The sequence below is a fragment of the Anabrus simplex genome, chromosome 1 (assembly GCF_040414725.1).
Source record: "Anabrus simplex isolate iqAnaSimp1 chromosome 1, ASM4041472v1, whole genome shotgun sequence".
Taxonomy (NCBI): Eukaryota; Metazoa; Arthropoda; class Insecta; order Orthoptera; family Tettigoniidae; genus Anabrus; species Anabrus simplex.
In genome coordinates this window covers 1632642977-1632666302 of record NC_090265.1, presented here as the reverse complement: position 1 = coordinate 1632666302, position 23326 = coordinate 1632642977, and the positions used below count along the sequence as shown (strand labels likewise).

Genomic DNA, 23326 nt, shown 5'->3' with positions numbered 1-23326 from the left:
GGACTCATCAATAAACTTATTTAATGTATCAATTGAAGTGGAAGTGAGGGTTGACATTAAACAGGAAACACTAGTAGGAAGGGGAATGGATAAATTTAGAAGGCGTTGCATAAATTGACGACGGGGAGAATCAAATTGTGGACACTGAAATAAAATGTGATTACTGTCACCATGTGGGTGGTCACACATGCAGGTAGAGTGGTTAGAATGGTGGAAACGGCACTTATATTGCGGTGTAAGTACGTGGTTGAAATGAAGACGTATGATATTTGTGATATGCCGACGTGTGTATGATCCATAAAAAACCAAGTTTTATGATGAATTTTCGGCTGAATTTGATAAAAAGTGCCTTTTGTATTAGTGGAATATTGCCAATTCTCTTGCCACGAACTATATGCTACATGGTAAAGTTCAGGAAGGATGTCAAGGGGAGGTAGGGCTACAAGAATTGGTGCTGTATTTCGAGTACTTGCTGCCTTAGCTGCAAAATCAAATCGCTCATTTCCATAAATACCAGAATACCCTGGTATCCACACTACTGTTATGTACACTCCTGATTGTTCGAGTTGATACAATAAACACTTCACATTGCATAAATACCAATTATAAGAGACCTTGGGAGAGGTTAATGCATAAAGTACACTTTGAGCATCCGTATATATAGTTGTTCGTTTATAATGCTGTTGCTGAACATGGATAAGTGCTTTTCTAATTGCAAATAATTCTGCAGAAAATATGGAAAAATCATTTGGTAATTGGAAGGTTTTAATTATATTGAAATTGAGAACAAAGAATGCCGCTCCTACGCCTTTTACGGACTTATAACCGTCACTGTATACACTGATCTCGTTAATAGATAAGAAAATTCTATTTTTTTGATTCGGAAGGACTATGAACAGCATTGTGTTCTAAAGGAGAAAGATGAGTTGTAGAGGATATTATGATTTTAGGTTGGAAAAGTAGGCTATTATAAGGGATAGAATACATAGGAATTTTTGGCAAACGTAGAAATTTATCGCTCTGTGTGCACAACTGTTTGTATGCCTGATAGATAGCAGGGGTTCGTTCACATTTTGGGGGGGGGGTCGTATAATATTCATGTAGAAACTGAAATTTTGGAATTAATGGTGACCGGGCCAACGCAAATTTCTTTAGAAGGTATTTACCTGCTAGAGTCTTTCTTCGAATCCGCAAAGGATATTCACCTGTTTTTACAAGTGAGGCATTCGTGGGAGTAGTTTTTAATGCACCTCTATATATTCGAAGCGCTTTGTATTGCATGGTATTAAGGTGTGCTACTATGGAAGGTGCGACAGACGACGACATACCATTATTTGTCAAGAATATGGAAGCCTGCTTTTTCGTGATCTGCTCGAATATACATATTATAGCCTCTTTTCATTAGATTTCTGACATTTGAGAGTTACATATAACTAGGTTATAAACATCGAGACTGAAAGTAAAGGAACACGCTTCATATACTGTTTTATCTTCCAAAACTGTTTATAATCGATTATTTCGTGCCTGCTAGATCACAGCAATATTTCCATTTAAGCTATTCCATGGCCTTGCCAGTACATGACTTGCTAAACTCGTATATCATGTGGGGAGACACATTTACATTTCCGCCATTATACTGACCTTCACATTGATAGAATACATTCATACTACTTATATCCATTAAAAGAATACCATTATTCAACTACCACAAGGTCTCGAGTTTGGCAATTTATCCTCATGTGTAAGCTTCATTCTTTTTGTTATTTAATTTGAACAATTTCCGTAACTGTTTATTTCACATAACCTTCAATGGCTCTTTACAGTTCTATTCCGGAGACCATTGGAAGGTTAGAGTATTCACCTATCTGTTTGTCTAGATGAGGCTCCACTCTATGCTTGAGTGTTTTTGAAAATATCTTATATGCGACGGAGAGAATTATTAACGTTCTTTTTTTCCTTTCTTGTGTAGAGGGTGAATGAGCGTATTCTTCCACTCTTTCGGAATCTGTTCTGTTTCTCAAATATGTCTAAAGAGTCTTTCCAACTGTTTCACCATGTTTTAACCACCATATGTAAATAATTCAGACGTGATGAAGTCTTCCCTACGTGCCTTGTTGTTTTTCAGTCCCTCAATTATAGTTCTTATTTCCTTTCTATCAGGGGGACAGCAGTTCTGGACAATTTCTCTAGGTGTTTCAAAGCATGGTCCTTGCTCAGGGAGATCACAGTTCAAAAGTTTTTGGAAGTACTGAGCCAAATTTTCATTGTTGTTCTTGTTGCTTATGATGAGTTTTCCCTGGTCATTCGTGAAACAGATTTCTACGGGTGAAACCTTTAATTTTGTTCTTGAAAATGCGATAGAATTCTCTGGTGTTATTCTTCTGAAAATTCTCCTCAATATAGTTCAGTTGTTCCTCCTCGTATTTTCGTTTGGCATTCCTGAGGTTTCTGGCTGTGCATATTCTCTGCTCTTTAAATTCCTCAAAATTCTTACGGGTAGAGCACCATCTGTTCCATGCTTTCGATCTTCCTTGCAGTGCTTCTTCGCACTCGTCATTCGATCAGGGGTGTTTTTTCTTTTTTGCCAAGGATGTTTGTTCAGCTGCTTCTTGTATTTTTCCAGCCATTTCATTCCACTCATACGATTCCATGGCTTCAAGCTCTTTCTGATACTTCTCTACGATTTATTGATTGATCCTGAGTCCATCTATCTTGAACTTTTTGCTTTTTGGTGGAGTTCTCTTGGTGTTTCGTGGGATAAACCTGATCTTAACTCTGGTCAAGTAGTGATCAGAGTCTACATTTTCTCCTCTCTGGACCATGACATTCATTATTTCTTGAGAGCTGGAAGTTGCCACAGGGTCGATTTGAAATTCTCCAAATTTCGGGTTTGAGGATCGCCATGTCATCATCTTCTGCGGTTCTTTCTTGAATCGTGTGGACATTAGTTTCAAGTTGGACGAATTGCAGGCTTCAATCAGTCTTTCTCCATTTTTGTTGATTCTCCGGTGTCCTGGGTATCTCCCAACTATCCCCTTGAATTTTCGTTCTCTCCCAATCTGTGCGTTAAAGTCACGCATTAAAATTGTCACTTGGTGATCTGGCACTAGCATCAGTTCCCTTTTGAGAAGAGACCAAAATTCCTCAACTTTATCTGTTTTTTCTTGTTGTCCTCGTTGATAGGGGCATGGGCATTGAAGATTAGATAGTATTTGTTCCCACTTCTCAAGGTTAAGACTGAGAGTCTAGGAGATCATGAATTAATTCGATAATGACATCCACTAATGATTAGTGAACAAAGAAAGCTGTTCCCAAGATAGTCGGAGACATTATCTTCTTACCTGGTTTATTTTCTCTGATTGCAGGTAATCCTTTCAATATTCTTAAATTGCCCATCATGGCCACTTCATCTGAAATAAACCTTGTTTCTTGGACGGTCATGGGCTTATTTGATCTCCCTCTAATACTTTAACCAGTTCCATTTGTTTCCCAATCCTAAAAAGGGTATTCACATTGAAGGTGCCAAAGAAGTGTTTCTTCTTCGTTTTCAGCTTGCGGGGTGAGGGATCCTCCAACTGATCCCAGCATGATGGTGCAGGACCCCCAAAATCCGATGTCCTGCTTAGACCAGACGCTTTTTGGCCCCGGATTGTGCCGGCTGGGGTAGTTTCAAATATTAGTTTCCCCACCATGGTAGCTTGTGTGCAATTATTCACATGGGGTGGAACCCAAAGGTCCCACCGCAATTAGAACCTGACTGATAAGATCTGGAGCGTATCTAAATAGCCGACCCTGACGTGGGTACAGACGCTGACCACAACATCGCCCGTTGCGGGATCAGACATGAGTGGATTTGTATTACCACCATCTCTGCCGTTATGATTCGCAATCCTCATCCGCCGTTGAAGCTTTTGACCACCTTGGGGTCCACCAACACTGATCGGCTCACCAACCCAGTTTCCCGCTGGAATTGGTTACCCAACCTTTCATTGGGTTGCTCGGCTTAACAGGGGGCACCTCTTGTAGGTTACGTGTTGGGGTTAGAGTGAAAGAGGCAAGCTGGATTCTCTTGTTGATTCCAATATATTGCGCATTTCACTCTCGTTTGCCCAGACTCACACGGACTCCTCTCGGGTTGATTCCCAACTCCACTTCTTCTTCTTCTTCTTCTTCTTCTTCTTCTTATTATTATTATTTCTCTAGTATACTAAGCAAATGTAGGCTGTATCTCCGAGCTCTCTGGTCTGCGTCTGTGAATAAGTACAAAGAGTGAGATATGCCTTAGTACCAGTATCTCATTGAAACCACAAAATTAGCTTGCCTCTATGATATTATTATTGTCGTTTTTGTTATTGTATGTGTAAGGCATGAGGCAGTTTAAAAAAAGTAATTATGATCGGTGGAAAACGGTAAACAAAAATGTAAACAGACTCGGAAATGGGTTTAAAGCAATTGTTAAGGAACGTGAAAACAGGTTTGTACGTTTAAAGGTGGTAAGGAATGGTAGAGACCCACCTTATTATAATAGATAAAAAACAGACTAAGAAGGAGGTGCAGATTGGAAAGAAATAGAGTTGGAGATGGCTGAGGAAGTAAGGAGAAATTGAAGGAACTTACTAGAAAATTGAAACTAGCAATGAAGGCGGCTAAGGATAATATGATGGCAAGCATAATTGGCAGTCATACAAATTTTAGTGAAAAATGGAAATGTATGTATGGGTACTTTAAGGCAGAAACAGGTTCCAAGAAGGACATTTCAGGAATAAGTAATGAACAAGGGGAGTGTGTATGTGAGGATCTTTAAAAGGCAGAGGTATTCAGTCAGCAGTATGTATGTGGAACTTACTAGGAAATTGAATCTAGCAAAGAAGTCAGCTACGGATAACATGATGGCAAGCATAATTGGCGGCCAAACAAATTTTAGTGAAAAATGGAACAGTATGTATAGGTACTTTAAGGCAGAAACAGGTTCCAAAAAAGATATTCCAGGAATCATTAATGGACAAGGGGACTGTGTACGTGAGGATCTTCAAAAGGCAGAACTATTCAGTCAGCAGTTTGTAAAGCTATGCAGTAATTAAAACTGAGAGGACTTTTCCTATTTGTGAAACTCAGAACCTGACTTTTAACCCCGTTTATCATCATACCATTGCCTGCAGTCCATCTCACAACATTATCGAAGTCATGTTGCAGCAGTTGCTCACAGTCTTGTAACTTATTTATTACTCTATACAGAATACCATCATCCGCAAAAAGCCTTACCTCAGATTCCACTCCTTAACCTTATCATTTATATATATATAAGAAAACATAAAGGTCCAATAATACTGCCTTGAGGAATCCCTGAAAACAGGAAAAATCCAAAGAAAAGCAGCTCGATTTTTTCTGGGCTATTTCTTACAACATAGCAGCGTTACAGAAATGTTGCAAAGTTTGGGCTGGGAAGAATTGGGAGACAGAAGACGAGCTGTTCGACTAAGTGGTTATATTCCGAGCTGTCAGCGGAGAGATGGCGTGGAACGACTATAGTAGACGAATAAGTTTGGCTGGCGTCTTTAAAAGTAGGAAGGATCACAATATGAAGATAAAGTTGGAATTCAAGAGGACAAATTGACGAAAATGTTCATTTATAGAAAAGGGAGTTAGGGATTGGAATAACTTAGCAAGGGAAATGTTCAATAAATTTCCAAATTCTTTGAAATCATTTAAAAAAGGCTAGGAAAACAACAGATAGGGAATCTGCCAGCTGGGCGACTGCCCTAAATGCAGATCACTATTGATTGATTGATTGATTGATTGATTGATTGATCGATTGATCGATCGATCGATCGATCGATTGATTGATTGATTGATTGATTGATTGATTGATTGATTGATTGATTGATTGATTGATTGATTGATTGATTGATTGATTGATTGATTGATTGATTGATTGATTGATTGATTGATTGATTGATTGATTGATTGATTGTAAGAAGAATGTAGGCTATATCTCCGAGCGTTCTGGTCTGGGTCTGGTCTGGTCTGGGTCCATGATAAGTATAAACAGTTTGATATGCTTTAGTACCAATATCTTAGTACCGAAAAAGAAGAATTATCTACAATCTGTACAAAAATCAGACTGTAGTCATGAGGATCGAGGGCTTTGAAGAAATAAGCAGCAATCCAGAAAGGATTGAGACAAGGCTGCTATTTGTCCCCTACCTCCCTCCTTTTCAATGTTTATACAGAACAGGTATTTCAGGGATTTAGAAACAATATTTGCCCTCAAACCTACCCAAGGACAGGTGGATTCTAAATAGGTAGTAAAGGAAAACAAAGAGGAATTTGGAAAGGGAATCACAATCCAAGGACAGGAAATCAAAACCCTGAGATTTGCCGATGATATTATTTCATCGGAGACTACACAAGACCTGGAGAAATTACTGAATGGTATGGACGGAGGGTAAGGAGTACAAGATGAAAATAAATAAGTCCAAAACAAAAGTAATGGTGTGTACTCGTACGAAGTCAGGTGATGCAGGTAGGTCTAATATTAGGTTAGGAAATTAAGCATTTAAGGAAGTCGATGAATATTGTTACTTGATAGTAAAATAACTAACGATGGCAGAAGTAAGGAGGACATAAAGTGCTGGCCAGCAGAAGCAAGGAAGGCTCTTCTTAAGAAAAGAAATTTTCTCACTTCTAACATTGATACAGTAATTAGAAAGACGTTTTTGAAAACTTTCGCCTGGAGCGTGGCATTGTATGGAAGCGAAACATGAACGTAACTAGCTCAGAAAGAAATGTGGTGTTACAGAAAAATGGTCGAGGTGAGATGGATAGATCGAATCATGAATGAAAAGATACTGAATCGAATTAGTGAGAAGAGATCGCTGTGGCTAAATTTGACGAGAAGAAGTTATAGAATGATAGGACACATTTCAAGGCACCCATGACTTGTTCAGTTGCTTTTTTGAGGGACGTGTAGGGAGTAAGAATGCTCGAGTTAGACCAAGGTATGAATACGACAAGCAGATTAGAGCAGATGTAAGATGCAGCAGTTATGGTACGTAGAAATGAAAAGGTTAGCATAGTCGTTGCCTACGAGATATACAAGGCCGGGAAGTGTGCGCTACTTCTGAGCATAAAAACCGTCCCCAACCAGGTTCGCATTACCGCCGCCAGATGTCTCGACTTCGTGCTATAGTTTGCATTTGCTGTAGTGTATTAACATATGGAGAAAAATGTTTTCAATACGTTTACGTATAGATTTCCCTTATTGTTAGTGTTCGAATGTACGCCAAGTAGATTTCATATACACTATAAAATATGATATATTGTACTGAAAGTCCAATTCGTCAAAGAAAGGAATTTCTACCGTTTCCTTCCGATCCAGTTTTAAAGGAGAAGTGGAGAATTGCTATATCCTGACTGGGGGCAAATTAGGTTCTCTTTGGTCGCCTGGGACGTCATCCAGAGTCTGTAATTTACATTTTAAATATTGAGACGTCAGTTTATGGGCTACTGATTCATTAGATCACTTCACTGCCTCCGACTTCCGCATCAAAAGACACTTAAGGATTATGTCGGCTTTTCGAATGGAGAAACTGGAATATCATCCCTCATTAAAGAAAGGCTCCATTACGAAGCCATGAATTTGACATGCGTGGAGGAAACTTTAGGATCCCTTATCATAGATGAAATGGCTATCAAGCCCAGAGTACATTATAATCGTAATCTTGACCAACAACGGTTTTGGAATTACTTGATGAGATACTCGATGGTAAGCTAACTAATCAATTCGCGATTATTGTATTTTCTTTCAGACGTACCGGTACTATTTTTAATATGCCTAAGATATCTGCAATTTTTATATTATCTTAGTCGAGCAGATGTAGGATGCAATAGTTACGTAGAAATGAAAAGGTTAGCTCAGGATAGGGTGGCATGGAGGGCTGCATCAAACCAGTCTATGGACTGATGACTCAAACAACAACCGTCGCTATTGATATTAAGAATGACAGCATGCCTTTTCAGAGAAACCTGTCACTCTGGGGTTGTCTTCCTTGGGCATGATAGGTGGTTATTTTGTTCGATTTGCGGAAGAAGATTCCAATTGTGAATCATGCTTGGGACAGATATCCTCGGCCACTACTGACGGTCCACTGATGTGCCTCATTAGGATGAAATATCGTGGAGCATTACGCTACCCCTCAAGAAAATTTGTTTACTTCCTGCAAACTATGTTGAATTTCACGCGTCACTCCTTACGTTATCTGGGCAATACGAATTTAGGTTAAAAACCTTAACGTTTTTATTGTTCCAAAGTTCAATGAGGAATTCAGATGTGACGAGTGTGATCAGAGAGCACTGACTGTAACTTTCATTACAAAACTTTTAAAACCAATAGGCCTACTCGACAATGAACCTCATCAAATTACAGATGCTTTTGACTTGGAAAAGAACTTCAGGACAAAGCATTTAAGTTGGAAGATCTTAAAAATGTGAGTGATTCGAGCAGTGATCATGGTAAGTCATTTTAATGTATTGCTTTTATTATGTATTGCACCTTACTTCGCCTAAAGTAATTCCAAATATCACTTAAATGTGCTCTACTTTACATCCAATCACTCTAAATCCCATTTAGGTGGTTCTAACTTCATTATTTGTAATGTTTTTGTTCAAGATGTACTATTAATTGAATGTATTTCGCGCGAACAACATAGCACAATATCTAGACCTCTAGCGGACGTTCGTAAAACTACTTGCGACTCGCATTTCTATCGGTCCTCTTCCCGGCCTTGTATATATAGTAGGAAACGGCACAGTTTAGAGTGACATAGAGAGCTGCATCAAAACCGTTGCCTACGCTATGATACAAGGCCTTGAAATGCACTCGAGGAAACGGTTTTCTTCCTAGTTCCCCATTCAGCCGCTAGGATCGTGGTCTTGCCCCCTTGTATTCGCATGGCCGTATATGTCAATAAGTAAAGTATATCCTAAATAAAAAGAACTGAATGTTTTTGCGAGTATTGACAGTACTTTGTTTATAGAGCGGTGCTGCATTGGCTCGGATATGTCATTGAAGTTTCAAAACTTTCCTTCTGAGGGCTTCTTATCAAGTTTCAAAACTTTCTCTCTTCTACTTGAGTAGCTCAAAGCAATATTGTCTAACAGAGGTCTCAGAAATTTTCATAGTAGAAAAAGAGGTGGTTTGTCGCCTTTACACTTTCCACACTTAATTTCACTGTTGAACATGTCTTTCGAAAAAATAAACGTACACCTCTTAGTAACTCTCTTCGGGACAAGTACTGCGTAGCAGAAGTGACAAATTCCGTCGTTCACTGCAGAAGTGCCACAGACGATTTTCGGTATCTGAGGGCTCCTCGATCTTGAAAACGAATAAGACACAATGTTGGACTTTGAGTAGCTGGAGAACAGATATGTTCTAAACAGCCTTTACAGTCTGTTTTTTCTTTTGCCACACGAACCATAATGTCATTGCATTCCGCTTGGCGTCTTAGGTAGCTGAAGAAGAGCTCGATGTCATATTTCGTTACGTTCCTTATCAATGCATAATGCAAATGTATACTTATGAGGTATTTTACGCAGGCCACAGTGGACTGGGTAGTCAAGATCTATGCCTGATACATTTCTCTCATAATTCTTTTATATTTTCTCTGAATGCATTTTAAGTTTCTTAATATATGACAGGAAATCATTAATTAACCAACTGAGGAGTTCATCTTCAGTACTAAAAGAGGTTTTTTTTTTTTTTTTTTTTTTGCTAGCGACTTTACATCGCACCGACACAGATAGGTATTATGGTGACGATGGGATGGAAAAGGCCTAGGAGTTGGAAGGAAGCGGCCGTGGCCTGCGCATTGAACAATTTAATAAAATGCTCCATAAAACAAATGGTTTATTTTAAACTGTATTTTATGCTCTCGGGACAAACCACCTCCATACTTTACAAACCAGAGATTGTTTCAGGGTAAAATACAATATTTTTAGCTCTTGGTAGGCCACATTCATTTTCGTGAAATTTGTTGTTCAAATTATTTTCCTCGTTGGTTTCCTAATTTAAGATTTCTGAGTTTGAAGATGCCTCTCAAATGATTGCCGGTAACGGTAGCATAGTTTTCAAAAAGTCCAGTGACAAATTTTGGGATCGCCCGATTCTTATGACGTAACTCGGAGCAAAACTTAAGAACAGAGGCCTACTTCGATCGGCTTGAAGTCGTATCTCATGCGTAATACTTCCTCTGTTTAATGTTTCGAACATTGAACATTCACTGGAGACTTGTGAAACGAAATTCCACTACCTTTAATTTCTCGTGAATAAACCATGACTGGAACTGTGAATGCTCAACATCAGACGAATACATAATACATTCACAACCAACTCAGTTAATGAACACGCTTAAAGGCGCGAGCCTGGTAGACAGGGGGCAAGATAGCGATCCTAGCGGCCCGGCATTGAACTTCAGTGTAACCACTTCCATAGCGTTTTACGGGCTCTATTTCCAGGCCTTGTATTATAACGTAGGCAACGATCAAAACAATGTATGGACTGATGACTCAAGCGCACACTAATATCTTAATCAGTGAAACCGTTAAACCAGCTAGCCTCTATGATGTTGCTATCGCGTTACTTTAAAAAGATGAAAGTTTTCTTCTTCTACTTGAAATGTTGTGTTGGGCTCCTTGTAATTTTCGCCCAAGATGAAAGGCAATGATAATTTAGTCTGGCTCTCGGGCTGTTTACAGACCACGTGATCATAGTCCTCAAAGTTGATACCACTGTACCGTCCACTGCGCACTGTGAAGCGCCGAATACTGAAATGGCAACAAAGGAGGGGCATGTGCGTGAAGTAGAAGCGCGTTAAAAGTGACATATGCTAACAGGTGGTTCTCCTTAGTTTAAACATTTGATGATATAAAGAAAGGTAATAGAGGAAAAGGAAATGAATCATTGGAATTTCTCCGAGGTAAGTAGTAAGAGTGAAAGTCAATCATTTGCGCGATGTTATTTTGTCTTGTAGCTACATCGGGTTTACTGACGTTTCCTGTCTGTTTTGTAGAAAGCTGTGAGCAGATAACAATCACTAATTTCTCCTTTTAATAAATGAAGAAGTTTAATAAGCTTTGGATGGGGATAAAAGCTAGAAAGGTACGCAAGCCGGTAAAAGATGAAATGAAACAAGAAGATGTGGTCACAAACGCAGACAACCAGCATTTGGAGGCAGTAATACTTCCTTCTGAAATTCCATTGTTTCCATTGCCTCAACAACACCTACAGGAACATCCCGTGAATTCACTAGAAGATAACTTTCACACAACATTAACTGTGGACACCTGTAAAGTGTGCAGATTGAGAACTGACGTAATGAAGCCGATCGGTAACGAAGACATTCTCCCTGTTGAGTTTATTTCTAGTGTGGACGAAAAAATTTCCCATTTAGTTCCAGTTCAAGAACGTAATGAAATTCATAAAGCAGTCCTTGAGGACGTAAAGATCCAGTTCCCTTCATATTATGACTTTTGTGTAATTGCCAGTGACGATGATTACTCAAGAGCTAATCAGTTTAAATTGTTAGTTTGCAATGCTTTTTCACTCAGAGGGTGTATGTTGTATGATGGTTTTGCAAGATTAGGTTCTGATATCTTTCAAGCTTATGAAGAAATGATCGAGCATAGTACAAAGGTTTTCTTTTTTATTACAGATTCATTTAATGCCAATAATTTTTGTCGTCGGTTACAGAGTGGAACAGTTTTCAATTCCCTTATGACTCGTGCAAAGAAAGTACGTGAAAAGTGTGTCCCAATTTTCCCTGACTGTTCATATCAAGTACCATTAGCTCTTAGCGGTATTGCAGGCATTAAACCTCGCGATCATGATATGTTGGATCAGAGTATGCATACAACATACACAATTAGGATTAGGCAGGAGCTTGCACTGAAAAATCAAGAAAATAATAGGAATCGAGCTCTTAAATATCTTGAACTGTTCAAAGAGAGGATTGAGTATCGTAAACGGGAGCAAGATGCCCTACAGGATAGGATTGCCAACTTGGGAATTGGTGAAATGGATGAGGGTGAAGGTCAACAATTGAAAATTCCTGGTAGTTCTATTGAATCAGAGCTAGAAAGTACTTCATTTGTCAATCAGACTGGTATTGTAAAGAATTGTGTCGACCATGATATAGAGACAGTATTGCAACCAAATCTTGGCAATACTCCCAATGAATTATTGGGTAGAAGTCCTGAAAATAGAAAACGAAAGCCTGAAACTAAAACTGATGGTGATAGTTCTGTTATTAGTGAAGTAGTACCAGTACTTGAGGAGATTATAAAAGCTTTTCCTAGTGATTATCCAACATATAATATTAGCGGTAATAATACACGTATTGGTCATCAGATTACAATTAATATTTGCAATCAGCAAACTTGTAGTTGCATTGGCAGTAGTAATGCACACTGCTGTGGTAATGGAGAAAATGAAGACGATTCAAGCATTGATCCCAATGGGACAGATTCAGAGTGCAGTGCTTCAGCTGATTCTGATGTGGATTTAAATGAAAGTGTTAAATTACCTTCTAGGAAGTCTGCTGTAGAAACAGATCGAAGTAGTTCAGGTTCTGAATGCAGTAACACGTTTAGTTCAGAAATGAACAAAGTAAGGTCATGATGTGTTGAAATAGATAAGTGAGTTTTAATGTGAAATAGTTGCTTGACTTGATGGAGACCAGGGTTACGCTGTTCAAATATTCCAGTTTGGTATTCTGGAATATAAATTTGTGGTGTATTCTACCCGGGCTTTCTTACTTGTTCGGTAATTGCTTTCCATCTTTTTGCTATACATGCTCTCCATTCTACTCCTTTTAGCTGTCTTACACAAGCATTTCCTTTTACAAGGGTATTTTTTTTTTTTTTTTCCCCACCACCATCCTAGAATCTAAGCTAGGGCAACTGGCACCTTAACTCTAAAATTATACAGGCTTACCTTGCACAGTATTCACAAAGCCTCCTAAAGTCTTACTCCGCCTTCATAAAATTATCATATTACTTGGAACTTGCTTATATGCACTGTAGGCGATTTGCTCACTCGCAGCACACTTCTACACCTCGACGCTCATTTGTTGCTAGCAGCTTAGTTACTTGCATAGGTCTATACATCTCTGTCACACTTCCAACTCTTAATGACATGACTCCTGGTGGCAATTCATCGGTCTGGTCAGACCTGGCTTGTAGTTATTCTCCAGTCATGTAAAAGAGCCTCTGTGGTTATTTCAGTCATTGACTTGACTTGCTTGACTTATTTCCTTTAATTCCAGGTGGAACATAGAGCCTCGATGAAATTTCTCCAGCCTGTTCTATCTGCCGCCAATGCTTTCACCTCCCTCCATGTCTTGTTAACTCCAGCAATCTCCTTGTCTATGGTTCTCTTCCAGGTAATCCTTGGTCTGCCTTGTCTGCGACTGCCTTGTGGATTCCAACTCAATGCCTGCCTTGTGGTCTTCTCAGGGTGTGCCCGATTCATCTCCATTTTCTTCTCATTATCTGTTCCTGTATGGGACTTTGATTTGTGGCCTCCCAAAGATCTTTGTTTGAGATGGTTTTTGGCCACCACATTCTCATAATGTACCTCATACACCGATTTATAACCTTGTGGTAATGTCTTTGGTCACTTTCCAGGTCTCACTTCCATACAGTAACACAGATTTAACATTTGAGTTGAATATCCTTAGCTTCGTTTTTATACGAATATGAGGGGATCTCCATATTGGTCGTAACTGTGCAAAAGCTCCTTTGGCTTTATTTATACGACTCACCACATCTCTAAAAGCACCTCCATCCTGGATTACTATGCTTCCTAAATAGCAAAATTTCTCTACCCTTTCTATATCCATTCCATCTAGAGTCAGGCTACAATTGTTACAATGGTTTATGCGCATTTCTTTAGTCTTTTTTGTTATTAATCTTTAAGCCAACTTCTTTAGTTTGATTTCCATGTCCCGAAAACATTCTGCAAGAAGACGGAGATCATCCGCATAATCCAGTTCTTCCAATCGGTTATTTAATCCCCACTGAGTGCCACGCTTTCTATTCATTGCCTCTCTCAGCATACAATCCATTGTCATGATAAACAAGATTGGCGACAGTAGACATCCTTGTCTTACTCCAGATTTTACAGCAAAAGGTTCAGACAGCTTCCCTTTATGTTCTACTTGACAAGTATATCCATCGTACATTGCCTTTTGTGGAATTCCGAACTTTTCCATAGCCTTCCACATCTTCCTCTGGATGACAGAGTCAAAGGCCTTTTCAAAATCAATGAAAAGTATATACAGAGATGTCTGATACTCAGCCTTAGTGTGTTAATCTGATCCACAGTAGACCGACCTTCTCTGAAACCTGCCTGTTCTTGACGTAGTCTCCTGTTAACGGCTATGCTTATTCTGTTCAGTATGACTCTTGACATCTCTTTTCCCCCATATGAGAGCAACGTTATTCCCCTCCAGTTATTGCAATCTGAGAGGTCACCCTTTTTTGGTATCTTGATGAGGACACCCTTCTTCCATTCCTCAGGAAGGTGTTCTTCGTTCCAAATTAGTGTTAGAAGTGGCTCCATGATTTCTGCTGTTAAATCTGGATCTACCTTTAGGGCTTCTGGGATAATGTTATCTACACCTGGTGCTTTGCCACTCTTCATTTGTTTCACTGCTTGTGCAATCTCTTGTCGTGTTGGTGGTTCTACCGAGATGTCTGGATCCTCCAAAATGGTTTCAACTTCTTCAGTTCTCGATTCCTCACCAAGATTATTGAGTACTTCCATGAAGTGATGCCTCCATCTTTCCAATTGTTGTTTCAAATGTCAGGGCTACTCCGTTTGCATCTCTGACTGGTTTTTGCCCTGAAAAGTTCTAGAAAGCTTTCTCGTAATGGCATATACTTCTTTGCTGTTGCCGACTCTTGCTGCTTCTTCTGCTTGTGTTGCCAGTTGGTCTGTAAACACTTGTTTATCTCTCCTCACTTTCTGCTTAACCTCCTTGTTGGCCTCCCTGTATTTTTCCATTGCTACTGCTTTCTGGTTTCTTGTTCTACTGGAGTTGACAAGTGCCTTACACTCTCTTCGCTTTTGGATTGATTCCCAAGTGTCATCCGATATCCATTCTTTCCTCCCTGGCTCTCTGTAGCCCACTATCTCTTCACATGTGTCATGAAAGAGTTCCTTGACTGTATTTCATTTGGTATTTACATCTTCATCTGGTTGTTCGGCAAGGGCTTCAAACCTGTTCTTCAAATGTATCTTAAATTCATTTTGCACTTCAAGTTTCTTAAATTTCCCGGAGTTGAAACGTTTCATTCGTACTGCTGCCTGTTATACTGGTGCTGCCACCTTCAATCTAATATCAGCAATCGTAAGGTGATGGTCGCTCCCTACATCTGCTCCTCGTTTATTCCTCACATCCAGTGAATGTCTCCATCGTTTATTTATTGCCAAGTGATCAATTTGGTTTTCTGTCTGGAGATCTGTGGCAATTTTTATGTATGTGGAAACAATGATCCACCTATAACCAATCCAAAATGACTGCATAGGTCTATGAATCGCTGGCCATTATTATTTTCTTGTCCTATTCCGTGTCTACCCATGATGATTTCTCTTCCTTCATTTTCATTACCGATTTTTGCATTTAGATCTCCCATCAATACCACAATGTCCTTCTTCTTTATCCCTGCCAGTGTTGATGTCAGCCTATCATAAAACTCCTCCTTCTCTTCCTCTTCTGCTATCTCTGTTGGCGCATAACACTGTACTATGGTCACAGGTCTAACTTTGGTTGTTATTCGTACAGTAATTATCCTGTGTGATACAGGGGTCCATTCCATTATGCTATTTTTGCTTTCTTTGTGAGTAAGACACCCACTCCATTTTCTTCTCTTCCAGAGTAAATTAAGACACCTCCCTCTTCTGCCCTCACCTCTCCGTACCCTGTCCATCTTGTTTCACTCAACCCAAGTGTCTCCAGTATACACCTTTTCATTTCTGCCATTACTTCTCTCAGTCTGCCAGTTTCATACATAGTTTTCACATTCCAGAATCTGATTCGTGTCCTGTATTTCATTGCAAAAGTTGTCTCCATGAAATCCGGCCGGTGTAAATTTTGTCTGGTTTCTGTAATAAGTTTAATTCAGGTGTGCGAGTTATTAGCCCACAGCACCCTAAAGTCCAGTGGAGGGGCTGCCTCCTGTCTGCGCTAGACCGCAGGATTTTTCTGTAGGGGTTATCTCCCTTAGCCTTTAAAGATCCCTCTTTACCACAAGGCAGTGGTTTCTTCTTTATTTATCCCCAAGAAGAAGGGTTGCCTCATCCGCCAGTTTCGCCGTACCAAAGGACTCCTTCTCCGCCGTTGCTGCCGTTGAGGTATTCACCAGAGCCCCGTTAGCCGTCACTTTTCAGAGTTCCTGTAGGACCTTCACAGCTACCGTAGCGGTCATGGGGCACACACAGTCCCCACTGTACATCACCCCTACAGGCAATCCCTACTTCATGTCGTTTGTCCACCTCCCACAACGTGGGCGAGGGGTTGGCCTTGTGGGAGGCATTTCAGATCTTATGATATTTTGTTATTAAATGTATTTTTGGGGATGGGTTTTAGCCTTGACAATGAACACAACTCTCTCCTATGTGGTAAGATTTGTACAAATTACATTTTGAAGTAACGTCACTTATGCTGCAGTACATATAAGCAAGTTTTACCAGGAACTGTTACGTGCTATTGGACATGTTGGGTCCTGTTTGAACAAAAACTCCTCTTAACAAAATCATTTTCATTTCCCCTCCATCCTGTCAAGTCAGGGTGTTGATGGTACTTCTCCACAATTGCCTCTCCTTCCACCACTCCTTGTCAGTAATCATATTCCAGTCCAGTCTTCTTTTTCTTATACTGTTTTTGACAGTCTATCCATTTTGCTCTGGGCCTCCCTCTTAGCCTCCAACACTTGTTTTGGTATCCTTCCCTTCTCCATCCTCGTAGCAATACCAAACTATCTCACTTTATTCTTCTCCATCCTATCACTCAGTTTTTCTCTCCTTGTCTTCCTTAACATACTCCTCAGGAACTTCATCTCACTGGCCTGAATTTTACTCTCATCTCTTGCTGTCAGTGTCAAATTTTCTGTTGTATACTGTATTAGAGGGGTATAGTACATCTTGTATACTCATGCACAGGTGTCTGTGCGAAATCGGTACGAGTCACTCCAGGTAGAACAACAGAGGGAAGATGGGGGACAGGGAACTGTTGCTGAGATGCGTGGAAGTAGGAGGAAGGGAAAAGGTAGGAAAGGGAAATGTAGAGTAGAGGATAGGAAAAGACAGGTGGAACAGGGTCATGGGAAGGAGAAAAGGGAGGAGGAAGTAGCTTCTGCAGCTATCAGGAAAGATAGGGCTGACCAGGAGGGGAGGGGATCAAATGAGGTGGGTAGGGTTGAGGCTCTGGTCATGGGGGATTCCATCGTTAGACACGTGGGGAAAGTGTGTGGAGGAAAGGGAACCAGGGTAGAATGTTATCCAGGAATTAGGTTGAGGCAGATGTTGAGGAAAGTAGAAGAGAGGGAGGAGGGGAAGGAGAAGGTGGTAGTGTTTCATGTTGGTACCAACAACGTAAGGCAAGCTGATATAAGTACCAACATAGTTGGAGATGTGTGGGATCTGGTAAATGCAGCACGGGTGAAGTTTAGGAAAGCGGAGATTGTTATTAGTGGAATACTGTGTAGGAGGGATACTGACTGGAGGGTGATTGGGGATTTAAATGAGACTATGGAGTGGGTATGTGGGAAACTGGGAGTGAAATTTCTAGATCATAATGGGTGGGTAGGAGATAGGGATCTGCGCTCGGATGGCCTTCATTTAAACCGCAGTGGTACGTATAAGTTAGGAAATTTGTTTGGAAGGGAAACGGGATGGCGTAGGGAGCGGTGATAAGGGAACAGGGAACTGGAAATCAAGTAGGGATGACATAAAATTGTTAGTGTTGAACTGTAGAAGTATTGTAAAGAAAGGCATAGAATTAAGTAATTTAATAGATATATATTTACCAGATATTGTAATAGGAGTTGAATCATGGCTGAGAAATGATATAATGGATGCAGAAATTTTCTCATGGCAGTGGAGTGTGTATCCTAGAGATAGGATAGGAATGGTGGGAGAGGGAGTGTTCATTCTGGTGAAAGAAGAATTTGTAAGCTACGAAAAAGTTAAAGATGAGACACATGAAATTCTAGGTGTAAGGCTCATTTCTAAAGATAATAGGCAACTTGATATATTTGGAGTGTACAGATCGGGAAAGGGTAGCACTGATGCAGATTCGGAATTATTTGATAGGATAGTCAGCTATGTGGGAAACGACATGGAAAGAAATGTGATTGTAGCGGGAGATCTGAATTTGCCAAGTGTAAATTGGGAAGGAAATGCGAACGACAGGAAGCATGACCAACAAATGGCAAATAAGTTAATATGGTAAGGACAGCTGATTCAGAAAGTGATGGAACCAACCAGAGGGAAAAATATCCTGGATGTCGTGCTGATAAAACCAGATGAGCTCTATAGGGAAACTGAAGTAATAGATGGTATTAGTGATCATGAAGCTGTTTTTGTGGTAGTTAAAAATAAATGTGATAGAAAGGAAGGTCTTAAAAGTAGGACTGTTAGGCAGTACCATATGGCTGATAAAGCAGGCATGAGGCAGTTTCTAAAAAGTAACTATGATCGGTGGAAAACGGTAAATAAAAATGTAAACAGACTCTGGGATGGGTTTAAAGAAATTGTTGAGGAATGCGAAAACAGGTTTGTACCTTTAAGAGTGGTAAGGACCCACCTTATTATAATAGAGAAATAAAGAAACCAAGAAGGAGGTGCAGACTGGAAAGAAATAGAGTTAGAAATGGCTGTGGAAGTAAGGAGAAATTGAAGGAACTTACTAGAAAATTGAATCTAGCAAAGAAGGCAGCTAAGGATAACATGATGGCAAGCATAATTGGCAGTCATACAAATTTTAGTGAAAAATGGAAGGGTATGTATAGGTATTTTAAGGCAGAAACAGGTTCCAAGAAGGACATTCCAGGAATAATTAATGAACAAGGGGAGTGTGTATGTGAGAATCTTCAAAAGGCAGAAGTATTCAGTCAGCAGTATGTAAAGATTGTTGGTTACAAGGATAATGTTGAGATAGAAGAGGAGACTAAGGCCAAAGAAGTAATAAAATTTACTTATGATAACAATGACATTTACAATAAGATACAAAAGTTGAAAACTAGAAAAGCGGCTGGAATTGATCAGATTTCTGGGGATATACTAAAGACAATGGGTTGGGATATTTGATTTGATTATTGTTTGGTCGAAGGAGCTATACCAGATGAATGGAGAGTTGCTATAGTAGCCCCTGTGTATAAAGGAAAGGGTGATAGACATAAAGCTGAAAATTACAGGCCAGTAAGTTTGACATGCATTGTATGTAAGCTTTGGGAAGGCATTCTTTCTGATTACATTAGACATGTTTGTGAAATTAATAACTGGTTTGATAGAAGGCAATTCGGTTTTAGGAAAGGTTATTCCACTGAAGCTCAACTTGTAGGATTCCAGCAAGATATAGCAGATATCTTGGATTCAGGAGGTCAAATGGACTGTATCGCGATTGACCTGTCTAAAGCATTTGATAGGGTAGATCATGGGAAACTACTGGCAAAAATGAGTGCAATTGGACTAGACAAAAAAGTGACTGAATGGGTTGCTATATTTCTAGAAAATAGATCCCAGAGAGTTAGAGTAGGTGAAGCTTTGTCTGACCCTGTAATAGTTGAGAGGGGAGTTTCTCAGGGCAGTGTTATCGGACCTTTATGTTTTCTTATATATATAAATGATATGAGTAAAGGAGTGGAATCGGAGGTAAGGCTTTTTGCGGATGATGTTATTCTCTATAGAGTGATAAATAAGTTACAAGATTGTGAGCAACTGCAACGTGACCTCGAAAATGTTGTGAGGCAATGGTATGTTGATAAACGGGCCTAAAAGTCAGTTGTGAGTTTCACAAATAGGAAAAGTCCTCTCAGTTTTAAGTACTGCGTTGATGGGGTGAAAGTTCCTTTTGGGGATCGTTGTACGTTTCTAGGTGTTAATATAAGAAAAGATCTTCCTTGGGGTAATCACATAAATGGGATTGTAAATAAAGGGTACCGATCTCTGCACATGGTTATGAGGGTGTTTAGGGGTTGTAGTAAGGATGTAAAGGAGAGTGCATATAAGTCTCTGGTAGGACCCCAACTAGAGTATGGTTCCAGTGTATGGGACCCTCACCAGGATTACCTGATTCAAGAACTGGAAAAATCCAAAGAAATGCAGCTCGATTTGTTCTGGGTGATTTCCGACATAAGAGTAGCGTTACAAAAATGTTGCAGTGTTTGGGTTGGGAAGAATTGAGAGAAAGAAGAAGAGCTGCTCGACTAAGTGGTATGTAAGATAGGAAACTTAAAACGGTCCACCTTTTCAATACAAAATTGTTATAGTTTATTACAACAGATATTTACATTTGGACCGTTTTAAGTTTCCTATCTTCCATTCTCAGTTCAATACGGACAAAAATGAAATTCTTAGATTTAAATAAGTGGTATGTTCCGAGCTGTCAGCGGAGAGATGGCGTGGAATGACATTAGTAGACGAATAAGTTTGAATGGCGTTTATAAAGTAGGAAAGATCACAATATGAAGATAAAGTTGGAATTCAAGAGGACAAACTGGGGCAAATATTCATTTATAGGAAGGGGAGTTAGGGATTGGAATAACTTACCAAGGGAGATGTTCAATAAATTTCCAATTTCTTTGAAATCATTTCGGAAAAGGCTAGGAAAGCAACAGATAGGGAATCTGCCACCTGGGCGACTGCCCTAAATGCAGATCAGTATTGATTGATTGAATGGTGTCCCGACAAAAACAGTCAATACTGCCCCACTCCAGTACTGAAAAGGAGGGGAGAGAATGAATGGGTAGTGTTTGAAGGCCACTTCAGTACTGAAAAGGAGGGGAAGGGAGTCAATGTAACGAAACGTATCCATGAAATTTCATTATAATTTTTGTCCTAAATGGAAGAAAATAATTGCTTTAATACAAATTAAGAACAGAATTAGCAGTAAATTAATATATATCATTATTACAAGAGAAATATATACATACATACTTTGCTACATTATGACTAACCGGGCGAGTTGACCGTGCAGTCAGGGACACACGGCCGTGAGCTTGCATCCGGGAGATAGTGGCTTTGAATCCCACTGTTGGCAGCCCTGAAGATGGTTTTCCGTGGTTTCCCATTTTCACACCAGGCAAATGCTGGGTGCTGTATCTTAATTAAGGCCACAGCCGTTTCCTTCCAACTCCTAGGCTTTTCCTATCCTATCATCAGCAAAGACCTATCTGTGTTGGTGCGACGTAAAGCAACTAGCAAAAAAAAAAAAAAAACATTAAGACTATGAATTACAGTGCTTCATTATGTTTTCCATTCATGTAACACTTTTGTATGTGAAGTCTTTGCTCACTTAACTTCTTTGGTTTGCTCTGCTTTGCTTTGATATGATTGATGTTACTTGTTGGGGCGAGTTGTTGACTTGTGCCCATAACTCATTGAAAAAACCTACAACCTGTTTTCCAGTTATTGACCGGAATGAATGAATCAGATACAGGTTATTAGTACGATGAGCCTTGCCACTCCCAAAGTGATTTATTAATGACTGATAGATGCTATGAAATGAGAATGGAGAGTGTTGCTGGAATGAAAGATTACAGGGAAAACCAGCGTACCTGGAGAAAAACCTGTCCCGCCTCTGCTTTGTCCAGCACAAATCTCACATGGAGTGACCAGGATTTGAACCACAGCATCCAGCGGTTAGAGGTCGACATGCTGCCATCTGAGCCACGGAGGCTCCCCCATAACTCATTAACTAATATAATTATTGGTCCAGGGATCATGCTGTTTTTCTTCCAACAAAAATATTTTTTTGGTATTTACGATTTCACCTCCATTTTTCCGTTTGAATTGTCCACGCTAGTCATGATGGACAAAGATATTGAGAATTCACAGACATAGCACCATGGGCGCCCATATGACAGTTTGTAAACCTGGGGGTATGTAGTATTTTTAAAATTTTGGAAGATGAATGGCGGTAGAATAACACCCACAGTATTCCCTGCCTGTTGGTGGGGGGCGGTACTACCACTTCAACGTAATACCGACTTTTAAATCATTTTCTGGAAAGAAAAACACCTGACTACATCAGATTTTTGCCTTTCCTTGAGAGCTAGGGAGGGGCTGCGGCCCCCCCTTGCGCCTCCGGGCATGGGCGCCCTTGCATAGCACTCCCATTCATCGGTGCTAACTCATTAATTAATATAATTATTGGTCCAGGTATCATGTTTTTTTTCTTTCAACAAAATCATTTTTATGTTACAATATACTTTTAAAACCATTTCCCCGTTCGAACTGCTCGCGCTAGTCATGATGGACAAAGATACTGAGAATTCAGACATAGAATTTCTATTTGTCGGTCCTTAGGAAGGAAACCAGCACGATGAAGCGGAATGCCACAGAAGAGAGTCGTGTCTACAGCGAAATAGTCGCTGTAGTTACGTATATATATTTATCTAGTAATAATGGCATTTATTAATGTACCGCTAATTCTACTGTTGATTTGCGTGAAAGCAATTACTATTCTCCATTTAGGACAAAAATTACAATTAAATTTCATGGATACGATTCGTTCACATAATCTGAACGAGTAGTGCTGAAGGTACAGTGTTTGTATTGCTATACATCCACCACTGTGCCCATTCCAATCACGACAGTCTTGTATCGGGCTGTCTGCCTGCAGGAATGCATTAAGTGAGGAGATGGAGGGATGCCATGCTTTGTTTATATCTGGACACCGTTTCTGAGCATGCGTGTACATTATCTCTTTACATTTGATACAAACTTCTCTGTTCTACATCAAGTTCCTTATATTCTGGTAGAATGTATTTCCCACTTGTACCCTTAACAAAATATTGTAGATTAAATTTCATATCATGTCTGTTAAAAAACATTTGTTCATAAACACAATGATTTATGAAAGATAATATTTTAAATTTTATGCTTTTTGCAGTTTGAGTATAAATCTGTACATCAAGTGAGGACTGTCTCAGTTCAGTAACAAAGTTTTATCAAAATCAAATGCTGGTGTGATGATGTTATTAATAGACTGACATAGATTCTCTTCCATCATTCAAGTTCAGTAGATCTGAAACATCCTTAAACTCA

The 23326-nt window shown here is 39.7% G+C and overlaps 1 protein-coding gene across 3 annotated transcripts in view; it reads left to right on the top strand.

Annotated features, from left to right (window-relative positions):
- The first annotated feature begins 10784 nt into the window (after positions 1 to 10784).
- Positions 10785 to 23326, top strand: part of LOC136858619 (uncharacterized) — a 74329-nt gene continuing 61787 nt past the window's right edge. For 2 of the 3 annotated variants that reach the window (XR_010858653.2, XR_010858654.2), the window contains exon 1: positions 10785 to 10973. Coding sequence is in view for 1 of the 3 variants with exons in the window: in XM_067138317.1 (XP_066994418.1) it covers positions 11111 to 12673 (1563 nt within the window). In the remaining 2 variants the exon portion in view is untranslated. Of the gene's footprint in view, positions 10974 to 11066; positions 12783 to 23326 lie in introns of those variants that run through there. The other variant, XM_067138317.1, reaches the window with a different exon arrangement.